This window comes from Nothoprocta perdicaria, unplaced genomic scaffold, assembly GCF_003342845.1.
Source record: "Nothoprocta perdicaria isolate Ctin4 unplaced genomic scaffold, notPer1 scaffold_22, whole genome shotgun sequence".
Taxonomy (NCBI): domain Eukaryota; kingdom Metazoa; phylum Chordata; class Aves; order Tinamiformes; family Tinamidae; genus Nothoprocta; species Nothoprocta perdicaria.
This window is the reverse complement of record NW_020455415.1, coordinates 4,150,973-4,166,467: the sequence shown is the minus strand read 5'-3', so window position 1 is coordinate 4,166,467 and position 15,495 is coordinate 4,150,973. Positions and strand designations below refer to the sequence as shown.

The 15,495-nt window shown below is 55.0% G+C and overlaps 1 protein-coding gene across 1 annotated transcript in view; it reads left to right on the top strand.

The window, feature by feature from the left end:
- The window catches only part of BCORL1 (BCL6 corepressor like 1), a 15,025-nt gene extending 1,272 nt beyond the window's left edge, over positions 1-13,753 (top strand). Inside the window, exons 2-13 of the mRNA XM_026038995.1 lie at positions 1,079-1,169; positions 1,446-4,019; positions 4,401-4,566; positions 4,838-4,918; positions 5,136-5,618; positions 8,496-8,725; positions 8,837-9,043; positions 9,136-9,302; positions 9,482-9,627; positions 10,757-10,834; positions 12,542-12,695; positions 13,477-13,753. Coding sequence (XP_025894780.1) covers positions 1,079-1,169; positions 1,446-4,019; positions 4,401-4,566; positions 4,838-4,918; positions 5,136-5,618; positions 8,496-8,725; positions 8,837-9,043; positions 9,136-9,302; positions 9,482-9,627; positions 10,757-10,834; positions 12,542-12,695; positions 13,477-13,753 — 4,654 coding nt within the window. The remainder of the gene's footprint in view (positions 1-1,078; positions 1,170-1,445; positions 4,020-4,400; positions 4,567-4,837; positions 4,919-5,135; positions 5,619-8,495; positions 8,726-8,836; positions 9,044-9,135; positions 9,303-9,481; positions 9,628-10,756; positions 10,835-12,541; positions 12,696-13,476) is intronic.
- Positions 13,754-15,495: the final 1,742 nt, after the last annotated feature.

The window sequence follows — 15,495 nt, the reverse complement described above, 5'->3', positions numbered from 1 at the left end:
TCCCTTCCCTTCCCTTCCCATCCCTTCCCTTCGCTTCGCTTCCCAGCGCAGCGCAGCGCAGCCCGCGGGGAGGAGCCGCTCCGCGGCGGCGCGCGGGGCTCCGCGGCCCTCGGGCCGCCGCCCGGGTGTGTGTGCGCAGGGCCGGTGTCCTCGGCCCCGCCGCAGCAGCGCGATCCCGCTGACAAGCAGCCCCTCCGGCCGCCCGGCTCTGTTGGGGTGCCGAGGGCGCCGGTGCGGGGTGGCGGGTGCTCCAGAGGCCTCTCGAGGACCCGGGCTGCCGGGGGGGCAGCACCAAGGCAGCGCTCGGGCGAGACAGGGSCTGCGGGGCCGCGCAGGGCTGCAGCGCTGTGATGCCAGGGAGCCGCTGGCGTCCTGGGGCACAGGGAAGCTGCAGAGCAGAGGGGCTGGTTGTGTCCCCCAGCAGTAGCTTCTCTGACCCTTGAAGGCTGGAGGAGCRTCTTCAGGACGGGTGTCTCGTGGGTTCATTGAGCACGAAAGTGTCACGTCTCCTCCGGTCTTCTTGCCCATCACAAGCACAGTTTTTTTGAGGATTATTTCCCATTTCCCTGCAGTTCATGGGCCTTACCCCAAATCTGAAACGTGCAGGCCAGCGGGACACGGTGCAGCAAGGGTGACCGGCTGAGCACCATGGGCCTGAACCCTTGCAGTGCTGGAGAGAGGTCTCCCCTGGGGACTGAACGTGCACAGCGCTGGTAGAGGCAGGGCTAGAGGCTGCCTGGGCACGTCCCGGTCCTCGGGGTCCTGGACGGTGGCTGGAGGACACAGGAAGGGCAATGAGGATGTGTGTGTGCAAGGAGAGGTGGGCAGGACGGGGCTGCGTGGGGACAACGGGACTGCAGATCTGGGCAAAACCTGCCTGGAAGTTGGAGGACGTGGGAGAGCGAGTGGGCTGCAGCGCTAGGCCAGGTATTGTCAGGCCAGGTCTGCTTGGTGGGGAAGTTGTGCTGCTGAGGACCTGCCAGACTTCAGCAGACTTGGAGCTGCTCTGCAGGGAAGGACGAGGTGCTCGGAGGAAACTTCCACCTTTTGTAATGCTGTCTCTTGTTTCTCTGCCTAGGAGAGCCCCACTTTCTGATGAAGAGTCTAAAACAAGCAGCTCCCAGCACTTGGGCTCTCAAGAGTTCTGCGTCAGCAGCAGCCTTTCCAAGGTGAGCTCCTTGCGCACATGGCCAGGTCCAAGAAGCCATTCTTGTGGTGGGGCAGGTGAAGCAAAAGCATTCCCGCCAGTCTGAGCTCCCTGGGCCCTCTCTCCCAGAAGGATGCTCCTGGCTGCAGCACGGGAGGAGCAGCACTCTGGCTAAAGCTGTTCATTGCCTGCCCATACGTGGTCATCTCAATGTCCTGTGGGGCCCTATAGAGGGGAAGGTGTTGTCTGCTTTGCACTTGTGCCACTCTAAGGGGCATCTTCTCTCTTCTCGCTGCAGGTGGAGCTCACGGCAGTCAGCAGTGGTGGCAGCAGTGCCCAGGGGCTGGATGCAGACGGCAAGGTGGAGGAAAAGCTCGGTCCCCAACTGGAAGAGCAGCTGCCTGATCCTAACCCAAGTCCAGACTGTGCGGGAAAGACTGTGAAAGACGATGACACCCTGGGCCCTCTGGCAAGCCAGGGGGATGGCAGAGGGCAAGAGGCAGCAATCCCCAGCGCTGCAGAGCAGGAGGGCACTGGTGCCCACGCTGCCCCGGCGCCTGCAGATGCCCCCAGCGACAAGCAGGCCGCTGTTCCTCCAGCCTGCTCGGCAGCCCCAGGGAGCGAGCTGGCTGCGAAGGAGAAAAGCACCCCAAGCACTGGAGCACAAGGGCTGGGGGTGCTGGCGGAGGGGACGTTATCTGTGGTTGCTTCCAGCTGCAACACCTCGGCCTCCAGCCCGGCCACCTTCACGTTGAGTAGAGTGTGCTTTCCCACGTCTCAGGCCCCTGCTATGCAAAAAATGCCCCTGTCCTTTCAACCTGGGGCAGTTTTGAGCCCAAGCCAGCCACTCGTGTACATCCCTCCGCCCAGCTGTGGGCAGCCGCTCAGCGTGGCCACGCTCCCAAGTACCTTGGGGGTCTCCTCCACGCTCACCCTCCCTGTCCTGCCTTCCTATTTACATGACCGTTGCCTGCCAGGAATTATTGCTTCTCCAGAGCTGCGCTCCTAYCCCTACACCTTCTCTGTGACCAGACCTTTGACTTCAGATGCCAAAGTGGTGTCTGTCGAGGTGAGTCAGCTCAGCTGCTCTTCACCTTCGAGTGGAAGTGTTGCCCAAACTGTGGCCGAGGCTGCTCCCGCATCCACAGCTGGCTCTTCCGTCTCATCCAGCCAGCCTCCGGTGGCAGCATCGTGTGCGAGCAGTGCTCCTTCGTCGGGYACTGGTACCCACGCCAGAGCTCCGGGTGCTCCTGAGCCCCAGGTGCAGGGGACTGCCACTTCGCTTTCTCCTCTGAAGTCCCCTCCGCAGCTGGAGCGTGAGATGGTCTCCTCTCCGGAGTGCAGCGAGATGCCTCTCGATCTCTCCTCCAAGTCCAATCGCCAGAAGCTGCCTCCGCCCAGTCAACGCAAGACGCCTCCGATGCCCATCCTCACACCCGTGCACACCAGCAGCAAGGCGCTGCTCACCACGGTGCTGTCCAAGTCCCAGCGTGCTGCCCAGAGCACCGGCAGCAACGTCACCTCGTGCCTGGGCACCACCCCGCCCTTCGTCATCTTCCCCGAGTTCCTGCGTAACGGGGAGCAGGGCTCCTGGGTGAAAAACACCACGCTCATCAGCACCATCCCTGGCACCTACGTGGGGGTGGCCAACCCTGTGCCCGCCTCGCTGCTGCTCAGCAAGGATCCTGGCGTCACCTTCAGCAGGGACCCTCGCCACCTGCCCAAGCAGGAGCCTATTTCCATTGTCGATCAGGGAGAGCCTCGAAATGCTGGGAATCCCTGCGGGAAGAAAGCCGGCCAGGGCAGTGCGGAGGGACAGCAGGATCCTGCTAAGAGGCTTGTCCATGGCAGAGTTGCTTCAGGAGCTCCTTTGTGCCCATCCAAGGATATCTCTACTTGGAATCCTGGCCAGGGGAGTGTTTACCCCCGTTGCCCAGTAAATGGGAAACCTTCCAATCCTCAGCTTCTGCCCTTGGGCTGGTCTCCTTATCAAACCCCTCTGCTTTCGATCGGCATCTCCACCGTGGGGCAGCTGCCCCCAAACCAGGGCAGCGCCTGCAAGCCCTCTGGGCCGGGGGAGCCCCCGACCGTGCCTAGCGTGCAGCCTGCCGAGTCTGGCACGGCAGCCCAGAGCGCCCCCGAGGGACTGCCCAGGCTCCCAGCTCCCGAAGCTGCCTCYAAGAGCAAGAACTGCCGCAATGTGCCCAAAGTCTACGAGGAGGCTGCCAACCCAGCCCCGCTGAACGCGGCTGCAGCCCTTCAGACCAGTCCCGCGGACGTGAAAGCAGGGAAGGGGAAGCCAGAAAACCCTCAGAAGAGTCAAGAGGGTGGCGAACCAGAGGCTGACCCCAGCAAGGAGAGCAACGTACAGACTGAGGCTCCCCCGGGGAGCTGTAGCCTCAAACAGCCGGATGCAAAGCCTAAAAACCAGGTGCTGGCCGCCTATTTGTCGCACGAGCCGCCCGCAGCAGGGCAGCAGCAGAGCCAGCGAACAATTTCGGAGGGGCCTGGCGCTCCCACGGAGGGGCAGCGCAAGGAAGGCGGCTGCGAGGGCTCCCAGGAGCAGCCRGCTGCGGAGCCGCCGCCGTGCATGCGGCAGGTGGATCTATGCAGGGTCAAGAAGGAGCGAGTGGAGTGCGACATGTCCTTCGCTCCTGCGGCCTGCCTGCGAGCTGGGGCTGCTGCCCAGGCCTTTCCTGAGGTCCAGCTCAAGGCTGCAGGCCAAATCAAGCAGGAGGGCAGCGCGCGCTGCAAGGCCAAGCGGCAGCACGATGGGGATATCAAGCAGCCTCACAAGAGACTGAAATGCAAAGCCCAGGACAGTGAGGAGGCCGCGAGCAGATCAGGGAGCCGGAACGTGCACGGCAGGAAGGTGGGTGAGAGGCTCTGAGGAAGGGTCTCCAAAGCCCGGGATGGGGGAAGCTGCCAGGTGTGGGCTCTAGCTTGGGCTACTGGCTTGTCAAAGGGGTTAGGAGTGAGGAGGCAGTTCTCACTGGTGAGAGCTGCTTACTGCACAGAGCTGGAGCTTCTTGATGTTAACCTCATAGCAGGTTAGTATCTGAAAGACGAGGGTCTGCAGGCTTTCTTGGGCAAATTCTGTGTATCTACAAATTCCTGTGTTGTATGTGGGGGTCAAAAACGCTGAAGGGCAGCAGCACTGGCTGGGATGGGACAGCATTTTGACTTCCCTTTTTAGCTCTTCCAGCACGATTTGTTGGCAGTGCAAGCTTCAATCTGCATCTTCCCTTCGCAGTGGCGAAAACACCACGATGACCTGCATGAAATTAGCCAGCGAGAAAGCCGGGCTGGCCTGGGATCAGTAAAAGACCACAACAGCCTCAGACTGAAGCGTAAGCGCAGGCGGCCRTCCAAGACAGACTTCCCATCACCAGCACATCGCGGGGACAGCCACGAGGAAGGTACTAATGTGAATTTTAGATGGCAACAGGTTCTCACTCTGTCCGTCTGCACTGTTTCCTTAGCACCAGTGCTCTCCTGCCATGGAGCCAAAGCGCAGTTCTCCTACAGCTGCGTGGCTCTGGAGTTGGTTGCTTCCCATAGCGGAATGGGAATCTATGTGGGGCTGAAACCTGGTGCCAGGCTGCCCTCGCCAGGCTGCAATTTTGCTTGCACAAATTCCCCTCTGCCTTTTTCGTGGCTTTGTTCCTCAAGGCTCCGTTGTCCCAACAGGTTGCCTTGAGAAGAAGCCCAAGAACAACTTCCGTGATTTCATTCCAGTGGTGCTGAGCAGCCGGACGCGGAGTCAGTCAGGTGAGTCTCTGTCAGGGGTTCCTGCACACGGACACGTCGCTGCTGAGCAAGGGCAGGGTACGTGGCTGCCCTCCCTGAYTGAAAGAGTCCTGGGGTGGAATGGGAGCTTTCCTGCGTTTGCRTGGCTTCGTTTCTGTCTTCTGTCCTGCCCCAAAGGGCTTTCTCTTGCTGATGCTCTTGACTCTTCTTGTCAGTTAGAAATTTCACTTTCTTTCAGGAAGCGTTGCTGGCTCCTCTGCTGGCTTGACAGGGGAGTGTGATGTGACTGGTCAGGAGATTTTACCATTGGAAGAGGATCAGGAAGAAGAAGAGGAGGAGGAGGAAGAAGAAGAGGAGGAGGAGGAGGAGGAAGAAGAAGAGGAGGACGAGGAGGAGGAGGAGGACGAGGAAGATAGGTCCTTGAAATGCCGCAAGCTGCGGAAATCCCACAGGACGTCGCGCTGCCACAGTCGCAGGGCCAGGGACAGGTCTGTGTCAGAGAGGAGCAGCTGCCACTTGCGGAGGGCCCGTGACCAGCCCTGGAGAGTGGAAGCACCCAGGCAACTGTGGGAGCCCAATGAGGAGGAAGAGGGCGACRGCTACATCAGAAGAAAGAAAAGGAGACGGCAGAAAAGTCGGAAATACCAGACCGGGGAATATCTGACCGAGCGAGAGGAGGAACAAGTGGGCTACCCCCACAGGAGGCGAAAATCCAAAGCAGGTACTGGGAAGCAGTCTGGGAAGGGATACCAGGTACCATGCACCTGGAACCTAGGTCATATGTATATGTATTTTTATTATATATGTATATAATGATGGAGTTTTGTCATTACAACTAGGGTGGTGGGCTTGCAATGGACCGCTTCAGCTCATCAGCTCTTTAAAGCATTTTTGCAGTATGTTTTAGGGTGGGGAACACCATCTTGTGTGGCTAGTTTGGTACTGATGCTACCCTTGGATCAAGGCAGAATTGGAGGAAATAGCGCAGTAAATTTTTTTCCTAGATAAGCACAGACCCTTGGGAGGTCTTCTGCATTCCTGGCTAAAATAGAGAGGTGTTTATGTTTTGTTTTGCTCAATTAAGTTAACTTGCAAGCCGGCACCACCMAGCAAGAGGGAGAAGATTGACAGGGTCATGGTGTTGCACATGTGGTTGTATTTGCAGCTTTGCTAAGAGCAGAAGTGCTGCTGCCTGTGTCGTGCTTCCTGCTCTACCTCCTGCGCTCTTTTCCTTCAATAACTGCAATACCTCCTTCAATATCTCCTTCAAAGCTATATCTATGTGCTCTCTATTTCCCTGAGGTTTAGTGGTCTCCTTTTCCTGGATGTTTTGAGTTATCCAGCTGCCAGCCAGCTATCTCTGTCTGTTAGGGGCATTTTGAGATTTTTGGAAGCATCCATACAAACAAAACGTGCATGTCGACACCTGGGTCGTGGTCCAACCGACACGTTGCTCTGCCTGAGCTCTCCTGCAGGTAACTTCAAGCAGTGTTGCAGAGGAGCCTGCCCCTGCCGCAGTGTCTTTCTGTGCCCAGCCATGCAGTGACACATGTACCTGCTGCCCTCTGCCACACCACCTCAGCGCTCAGGCTGACAGTCCTCAGGAGGAGCTGAGGTGCTGCACAAGGGCACTCTCAGCGAGGTTAGGTTGCAAAGCCAGGGTGCTGTCATTCCCAAGATCTCGTTCCCTGCGTGGTCTGAATCAAGCAGCTGACCAGCTGTGATTTTTTTCAATGAGTGTGCTTTCTGTAAAGGTGGAACTGTTGAGTGGGATGCTTAGTTAGCACATTGCCTGCTAAACTCTGTTGTTTCAGGTTAGTCACAGGGTTTCTTTTGTCTCTCACCTCTCAGTACGTCTAAAAGCCTGCTGTGGGCTGGCCAGCGAGGGTGGGAAGCCAATTGGGCATTTAATTCTCTTACTGTCATCTCTCTAGTTTCAGATTTGTGTACCTTTAGACCACTTCGCTACTAGTGTGTGCTCTCCAAAGCTTTGTGTGAAATCAGTAGCAAAGTTTCTAATGGTGGTCTTGGCATCTTTGCATTGCTTTCTATGAAGTCACTTATACTGTCTCCCACTGAAATTCWGGAACATTTGGAGAGGTTGTTTTCTTCTAGGAGTCTGGTGTCCATCTCAAAGGTGTCTGTCCTCTCAAGAATGCTTCCATAGCTGGCTTCCCTCACGGGCTGTGCGGTTACTTGGTTCTCAGGTGCATGAGCTTCTTTATTTTGGATTCTGAAGTTCAGCTCATGACCTAGAGGCATTCCTGCCTTTGGAGGTTAGGACACAGGCTTTACTCTGAGGTGGCCCAAAGGCACAAGAGGGAGATGAGGCCAAGTCGCATCTTTGGAGAGAGGAGGCTGCTGCATTCACTACTAGCTAAAGACTCTGCATCATCTTTAGATACGAGGGGCTGCAGTGGTTCTGCCCTGGCATCTCAGCCAAAACTCTGGTTCCTGGCAATAACAAACCTGGTGGAAGCTGTTTGCAGTGCTTGATGGGGAGAATCTAAAATACATAAAATGTTAGACATCTTCTCCCTGGGGATCACTCTCTTGATCCCTTGAACTAACCTAACGGGGCATCTCCTAGACCTTTGCCTCGAAATGAAGCAGAAATGAAGCAAATTGCTGAAAGCTGTGGAGAGAGCCACCTTGAAAGACTCTTGAGTCCCCATAGCTGCCTGCATGGTGCCCTTCCTTTGCAGCCTGTTTTCTTCCAGCACTGATGGTCTACAGCAAAGAGGGAGATGTGCAGGCTTCACACAAACCACTGACATTTATGACATTTCCTCTCTCATACCCTGCTTTTCTTTTCTCGTTACTCTCATGCCCTTGTGAGGGCCTGTTGCTGTTTGAGTGAACTGTAGCACACGTCTTTGCACGATGTTTAGGGCTCTAATGAACGACCCTGCAGTTTCTCATAACGTGAGGAAGAAAAGCTTGAATTTCCCTTGAGACCTCGTGCTACTTCCTTCCTGCCTGCATATTAAATTAAAACTTGAATATGCTACTTAAGGGCAAGACGTGAGAGGGCAAGGCAGGGTCTGATTTTGTAGGCAGCAAAATAACAACTGTTCTGGGTGTAGAGATTTTTATTTTCTTTCTGAGGGGTGTCCCCATGTGAGACTTGCTTAGTTTTGAAGACGTTTGGGTGGATATATGGCAGGGTGCAGCAACCAAATTCCTGGGAAGCAGGCTGTCAAGCCGGGCTCTTTCCTACTGGGTCTCTGCCAAAGGAGACCCACAGTCATCTACTGTCCACAACCAGGCCTGTGCAGACCCTGTTCCTGCAGGACGCAGTGCTCTGCTTGCATTGGTGACAGGCAAGGCCCACATCTGGGTGGGAACGGCTTTTCAGCCCCCGATGGCTACCTGACATCTTGTGTTCATCCCGAGTCCATCCCTGCTGGGTAGAACCCGTGTCCTCGCCCTGCTTGTTCCTCCTGCCTCCACTCTGCTGTGAGTCTGGATTTCCATGTCTGYAGCCATCAGAAACTTGCAGGGATTAGTTTGTTTTGAGTGGTGAGCAGAGATGAGGGTTGCTGCTGCCCTTTCGTCCTGCACCGACAGAAACTCCTCACTCCTGTTTCTCCTTTAGATTGTAGGTACAGGAAGCAGAAGGAGTCTGGGCAGGGCAAAGGCGCGGAGCTACGGCTGAGAAGCCGGCTTTCCCCGTCTCCCCACAAGTCTCAAGGACGCCCAGACTTCCGAAATGGCTTTTATCTGGAGCACTCGGGCGGCTCTCCCATCCAAGAAGAGCTGGAGAAGCCATCAGGAAAGCGCAAATGCAAAACCAAACACCTGGCAGGGATCTGTGACGAGGGCAAGGTAAGGCTTGGGCTAATGAAGAGGATGCTGAACGTGGGGAGAAGCAGGATGGACATTCCTGTTAGTAACCATGGCTGCATGTGCCAAGGAGCCCCGTTCCCTCTTTTCCAGATGAAAGGATGTTATAATCAGCCCAAAACGCGTTCTCCGAAGAAGCCTCAGGACTTGTGGCCACTGTGCAAGTCTCGTCAGGTGAGCCCAGAGACCTCCCCCGAGTTGCCCGTGGCCCAACACATTCCTCCTGAAGCTCGGCGGCTGATTGTGAACAAAAATGCCGGGGAGACCCTTCTGCAGCGAGCCGCCCGCCTGGGCTACAAGGTGAATTTTGGTGGATTTTGCTTCTCTGTGGCCTCTGCTGCCCCCTTCATGGTTTGTGTGTAACCAGGCCCGTGCTGATCTTGTTCCTGCAGGACGTAGTGCTCTACTGCCTGCAGAAGAAGAGCAGTGACGTGAACCACCGTGACAACGCTGGCTACACGGCTCTGCACGAAGCCTGTGCGCGAGGCTGGATCGATATCCTGCATATTCTGCTGGAGCACGGCGCCAACGTGAACTGCAGTGCACAGGATGGCACAAGGCAAGTCAGCAAGAAGCGGGGACATCAGCAAAGTCCTGAACAGCACGGGGCTGTGAGCAAGGGGTAGTTTTCCAGAAAGAACTGACAGCCATCACTCAATTTGTCTTAAGAAACAAACTGATGGTTTGCTTTGTGAACTCTTCCGATCTCTTTATCTGCTAATGCTTCCATCCTTGCAGGCCTGTCCATGATGCAGTAGCGAATGACAACCTGGAAACCATGTGGCTCCTACTCTCCTATGGTGCTGATCCTACTCTGGCCACGTACTCCGGACAGACAGCCGTGAAACTTGCTACCAGCGAAGTGATGAAGCGCTTCCTCTGCGGTAGGTGCAAGTGCTGGGGTGGCAGCGCTGCCATCCTCAATCTTGTGGCAAAGATGCTCTTGTGCCCAAGTCACAGAATGGCTGAGGTTTGAAGGGGCTTCTAGAGATCATCTAGTCCAACCCCCTGCTCAAGCAGGGACATCTAGAGCGCATGGCACAGGGTGGCATCCAGGCACCATCCAAGGGCAGTCTCATTAGTCTGGCAAAGGGAAAAATCAGCATGCCAATGCAACCAAATCTGGATGTTCAGGGGTTGAGAAGGGCTTGAGCAGCAGGGCTTGAATAATTTTAGCTCTTCCATGTCTCACGTGTGTGTTTTTACAACACAACCTTTAATTATAGAAGTGTGTACCATTTTTTGAATAAGGTACAAGTAACTTTTCAGTCTTTAATGTACATGGCAAGAATGCTGGCAATGTTGTCATCACATAACTACGAAGACAGGATTGTGGATGAAAGAAGAAGACACTGTGCTCAACACCTGCAGTTCCCGCTTTACAGCATAGCCTAAACAAATACATTTCTGCTGCCAAGTAATGATGCCATCAKCTCTAAAACTGTTCTGCCCAAATGCTGCTTGCCTAGTGTTCATACAAAGGACCATTTTGCATCGCTGTCGCTGGGAGTGAAGCAGCACTTGCTTTCTGTGYTGTTAGTGGAGAGTGTCATGGCTCCAATGGAACAGCAAAGAGGACAGAAACAGCTAGAGTTAGATGCTGCTTCTCACACAGATACAAAGGAGAAATTTCCCAGTTTGGATAAGATCTGGTTTGCCAGCTGTCTGTATGTCTTTGCTTCTCCAGGCTTAACTGCACACATGGTTGTTGGAGGTAAAATTTTGAACTTGAGACAATTCTAAGGACCGTCTTTTCCAACCCAGTCAGCATTGCCAATTCTTTTCCACCTTAGCTTCTATTTTATCTTTTCAGCCCCAGGGCCATGTTGTCCTCTCCTGAGTGAGGACACCCTTTTAGCAAGTTGTAGTTCAGCTTTTGCCGTAATATCTAGCTGCAAAATGGGTTAAAATACTTCCACTGCTCTTCCCAGGAGCAATAGATAGGCACTGCAGGAACGTGCTTTGACCAGTAGATACACATTTTTCCTTTCTATTTTYCCTTTTTCTTCTTAGATTACCTTTCGGATCTCCAGGGCCGTACAGATGGGGATCCTCGAACAGCATGGGACTTCTACAGCAGCTCTGTGCTAGGTGAGTTCAGTCCATTTTATTTACACTAGCAGAGCAGAAGGAAATCTGCTAGATAACGATGTGTCGCTCACTRAGGTTATCTCTCAGCTTCCCTCCCAGCTTATGTGATATGCAGAGATCCCACCAATATGTTACGTGCCGGGAGCTCCCACTGCTCCTGAAATGGAGTCTGTCTTTAGGAAGCGGCGTGCATGGTTCCCTCTAAGTAAGGTGAAAACTGTTCAAGACTGGACTCTAACAGCTGCTAGTGATTCCTGAGAGTCTTTGGGTCTCAGTCATGGAGCGGGTTATTTTTGTCATGCACCTTGTTACTCCCTTGCTAGCTGCTTGTCAGGGTAAAACCAAGGAAAGCAGAGGAATTTTTTATTTCACTGAGGTTCTCCAGGTTTCCAGAGCAGTCTGTCCAGCCACTGTTGGTGGCACAAGATGCCCGCGCTAGCAACAAGGGTCTGTTTTCTTCATAGTGACATGTCTTGCATGTTTCATTTATTTATTTATTTATTTATTTATTTATTTATTTATTTACTTTTCTTTTTTTCTGGTCTTTTTCTGTTAAAATAACATTCTTGCTGTATTTATTTGCTGTATTTATTTAGAGAGCGGTGTGGCACTCGGACCTTGTTCATGCAGCATACCAGAGGAACACTTTGTGTAGCCTTTTCTTTTATGCGTGATGTTGAGCTTCTCCATGATTGGTTTATTTGCTCACCAGCACATTTGCTCTGATTTCTTTTTACAGAATCTAAACCTATTTTCTGAAAGTTTTCAGAGCTGTGTTATCTCAGCAGGACAAAAACATTTTGAAAACCCAAGGCTGTTCATACCTTTTGATAATAAAATCCTGACAGGAAGCTATTTTTCAGCCAATACTTTCCAAAATAGTGAATAGTGAACTTAACTATGTTCAAATGGCTTCTGGATCAAATGTGCTGTCCTCCATCTTCTGTCAAGCAAATCCTGCTTAAGGTTCCTCTTAAGGTTCCTGCTTAAGGTTCCTCTTAGAAAAGCTCACGCCAGAAATATTTGTGTCTGCTTCTCTGAAGTCATCTTTATTTCTATTCTCATGCCTAAGCCTCTAGATCTGCTGCACGATCTGGTGGTACCATCTTCCAGTCTTTACGTACCCGCAGCTGCTGGTGTGCAGCCCTACATAATCTTCTCACAGTTGTCAAGAGCAGGATCTGGCTGTAGGAATGCTCAAAGAGCAGAGGACGGTGATGTCCTTTATAGGGACCGTGGTCCTTGGGGTTGCTTTTCTGCTTGGCTGCTACATCCATCTCCTTTCCCACTGGTGCAGATGCCTCTAGGCTGAGGATGGTCACATTGGCARAGGAATGGGGAAGTGACAGGCCATTCAGGAAGGGCCTGGGGTGTCACTATGTGACTGAGCTGAGAAAACTGTCTCATCTTGTAAGCAGGTGGTTCCTGGGCCTCACAGGTGGGCTCAGTGCGAACCTGAGCATTACCAGAACATAATGTGCTCTTTCAACCTAACAGAGATGCAGAGCAGTTTAGCCTGTGCTCTCCAGACTGAAGGGCTGGAAAGAAAGTGTAAGGGGCCCCTGGGATTTAGCTCTTGGATTTGCCGTGGTGTTGTGGGCAGGTGCATATGGAAGTGTAATAGTAACTGGTTGCTCCCCAGGGATCAGCRTGTGCTGACTGGAGTGAAACTGTGACTAATGCCAACATCCATCTTGCTCGTTTCAGAGGGGAAGGATGGCTTTGGATGTGATCTCCTGCTCAATCCTCCAGGAAGTTCAGATCAGGAGGAAGATGAGCAAGAATCGGACAACTTCATGTTTGAGTTCTCGGACAAGCCACTACTTCCCAGCTATAACCTCCAAGTGTCAGTCTCTCGGGGGTGAGTATCATTTCCTGGAGCAGAGAGAACATGGGGAGCACTAATGCTGCAGTTCCTGACTTGGGTCTCCTTAGTTCAGCACTTAAAGGAAGTTTGGTCATGTTCCCCAGAGGAGATGGAAAGGGGAGACACACTGAGATGCATATGGATAAGCAAGGAAAGACCCTTCTGGTTTAAGACAGGTATTTTTCAAAATGACCCCACGAAGCCAAAACTCTCTGGAAGGCATTTGGTTTCTGTCAGCTGCTTGGTGCACACTGGTCTCCACTGCCATGGTCACAGCCCTGGCATCCCCTCAGCAGGTGTGTCAGTCATCCGAACTGCTCGAGGCATCTCAGATGGGTGTTTCCTTAAAACTGGGATGTGAGATGCAGAGTTATAGACAGCCCCTTGCAACAGCAGTGGCAGTGTTTGGAAACACTGTGTGTTCTCCACAGAGTGTGGCCCTCCAGGGAACCCCTAGTGATTTTCCTGTCTCCGTCTGTGGGATGTCCTCATATAATCGTGCCCAATGCATTTGGTTGCTGCAGGTGGTCCCTAGGCCTTGCCTGGAAGGAAACCTCCTCTCCCTTCTCCATTGGCTGTTGTTCTTGGCCCCATTTTTGTCCTATAATGGTTGGCCATGCTTTCCATCGCTGACTGTGACCACATCATTTTTCATCTGCCTGAGGTCACGGCGTTGGCGCTGTGGCAGGGCAAGGCCACCACGTGCTCCCACAAGAGAGGTTCAGGTGGGAAGGGAGCCCATGGAGCCCCCCTGACTCTGCTGCCTCCCTTGCAGGCCCTGCAACTGGTTCCTCTTCTGCGACGTTCTCAAGCGCCTGAAGCTCTCGTCCCGCATCTTCCAGGCCCGCTTCCCCCACTTCGAGGTGGCCACGCTGCCCAAGGCCGAGTTCCAGCGCCAGGTGGCCCTCAGCCAGGTGCTGGCTCCGGCCGAGGTGCCCGAGAGCCCCGAGCTGGCGCCGGGCGCCGCAGAGACAGTGGAGCTGGTGCGCTACGAGCCCGAGCTGCTGCAGCTGCTGGGCTCYGCCGTGGAGTACGAGGCCTGGAGCAGCTGACGGGGACGGGGCCGTTCCCTGCGTCACGAGGCAATAATAAGGACCAAGGGGAAGCAGCCCTCCCAGCGCCAGCAGCGGGGACCCCCGGCCTTCCCCGGGGCGCCCGAACTCCAGCCGGGGAGAGAGGCCGCCGCCTCCACGGCCTTCCCGCGGTCCCGGCGGCAGGAGCAGCTCCCTGCCCGCCCCGTCCGGCTGTGCCAGGAGCCGAAGGCCCCTCCGGAGCGGGGGCTGCGCCAGCCGGAGCCCACGGGGCGGCTGCGACCCCCGGCCGCGCTGGAGCGCGGGGTGACAGGCGCCTCGGCCGTCCTGCTGTCCCGTGGAACTGCGTCTCTCTCTGCCCTCCCCCTCCCGACGTCTTCCATAGTATTTATTTAATTAGTATTTAATTTGTAATGTTTCCTTTGGGTTTTTTTTTTTTTTTTTTTTTTTTGTTTTTCTCGGTTGTTTGTTTTGCTGAGTCTGTATCACTGTGACGATGTGAGCTCCGCTGGGGCAGGGGGCTCTTCCCCGGCTCCTCTCCAGCACTCCCCGTGCCCGAGCGCTTGGGCCCGGCGCTGGCTCCTTCCCGCCCTCCGGCAGCCGCAGCTCCCAGGGGCAGGGGCCTCTCGCCGCCTGCTCCATCCTGGCTCCCAAGGGCCCTTCCCGGCTCCAGCAGCCCCCGACGCTTCCCCAGGAGCCTTCTGCGGGAGAGGGGGCCCGGCCCGCGGCGGGTCGGAGCAGTGGCGCCGAGTTGGTACAGTTTTATTGTACAGGTGCTAACAGGACTCTGGAGGACGGGACAATCTGTTCATTTCTGTTGTTTTTTTTTTTTTTTTTTTTCCTTTTTCCCTGGCTCTTCCCCTGCTCCGGAGCCTCTGGTGGGTTTTTCTGTTTGCTTTTTTTTTTCCTTTCCTTCCATTGTGTTGTGTTTCTTCCCAGCCAGGGCAGGTGTCTCCCTCTCCCTTGGACTCCCGGCCGCCGGCCGCCCCGTCCGCAGGGCCTGGCCGGCTCCTCTTTGTTTTTTTAAGCCGAGGGGTTTTTTTGCCTTTGGGTGTGTATTCTGGCTGCTCTTTCTGATTTCTGTTTTATTATAAGCAACCGGCTGTGGTGTCAAAAACACTTATGTACAGAAAAAAACCTGCATCAGGCCTCCTGGCTGCTGCCTCTGCTTCTTTCCAGGGCCGGGGCCGCGTGGGCTGGGCCGGCTTTGCCCCTCAGCAAAGGCCTTGAGCTTGACCTCTGTTAGGCTTAAAGCCCTGTTGGGGGGTCTGAGCGGCGCCCCCCGCCCCAGCCCTTGGCTCTGCCGTGGGGCAGGGGGTCGTGGTGCCCAGCGTGGCCTGGGGGCGGCTGCCTGGAGGAGGAGGAGGCAGCTTCGGCCCTGGGCTGAGGCGAGTGCCGGGCGCTGCACCCAGAGCCGCTTTGCGCAGCGGCCGCCTCYGCGGGCCGGCGCCGTCAGCGCTGCCCCGGGCACCGCGGATGCCGTGTGTGGAAGGGGCCGAGCTTCGAAAGCGGCTGCAGGAGCCCACCCGGTCTGCAGGGAAAGACACGCGAGCTGAGGACGAGCCACCAGCACAGGCAGGTCAGTGATGCAGTGGTAGATCAAAAAGCAAAGCTCAGCGTGAGGAGGATGCCCCGACTGTGTAGGACTGAAGCTCCCGCCCTGGACATCAGCCTGCAGCTCTGCACACCCTGTAACTGCTCGGCTAGCACCGGCGTGGAAAGCAGGGCCCGTTAAAAACACAGCAAGGTCTTGGCTCACGTGG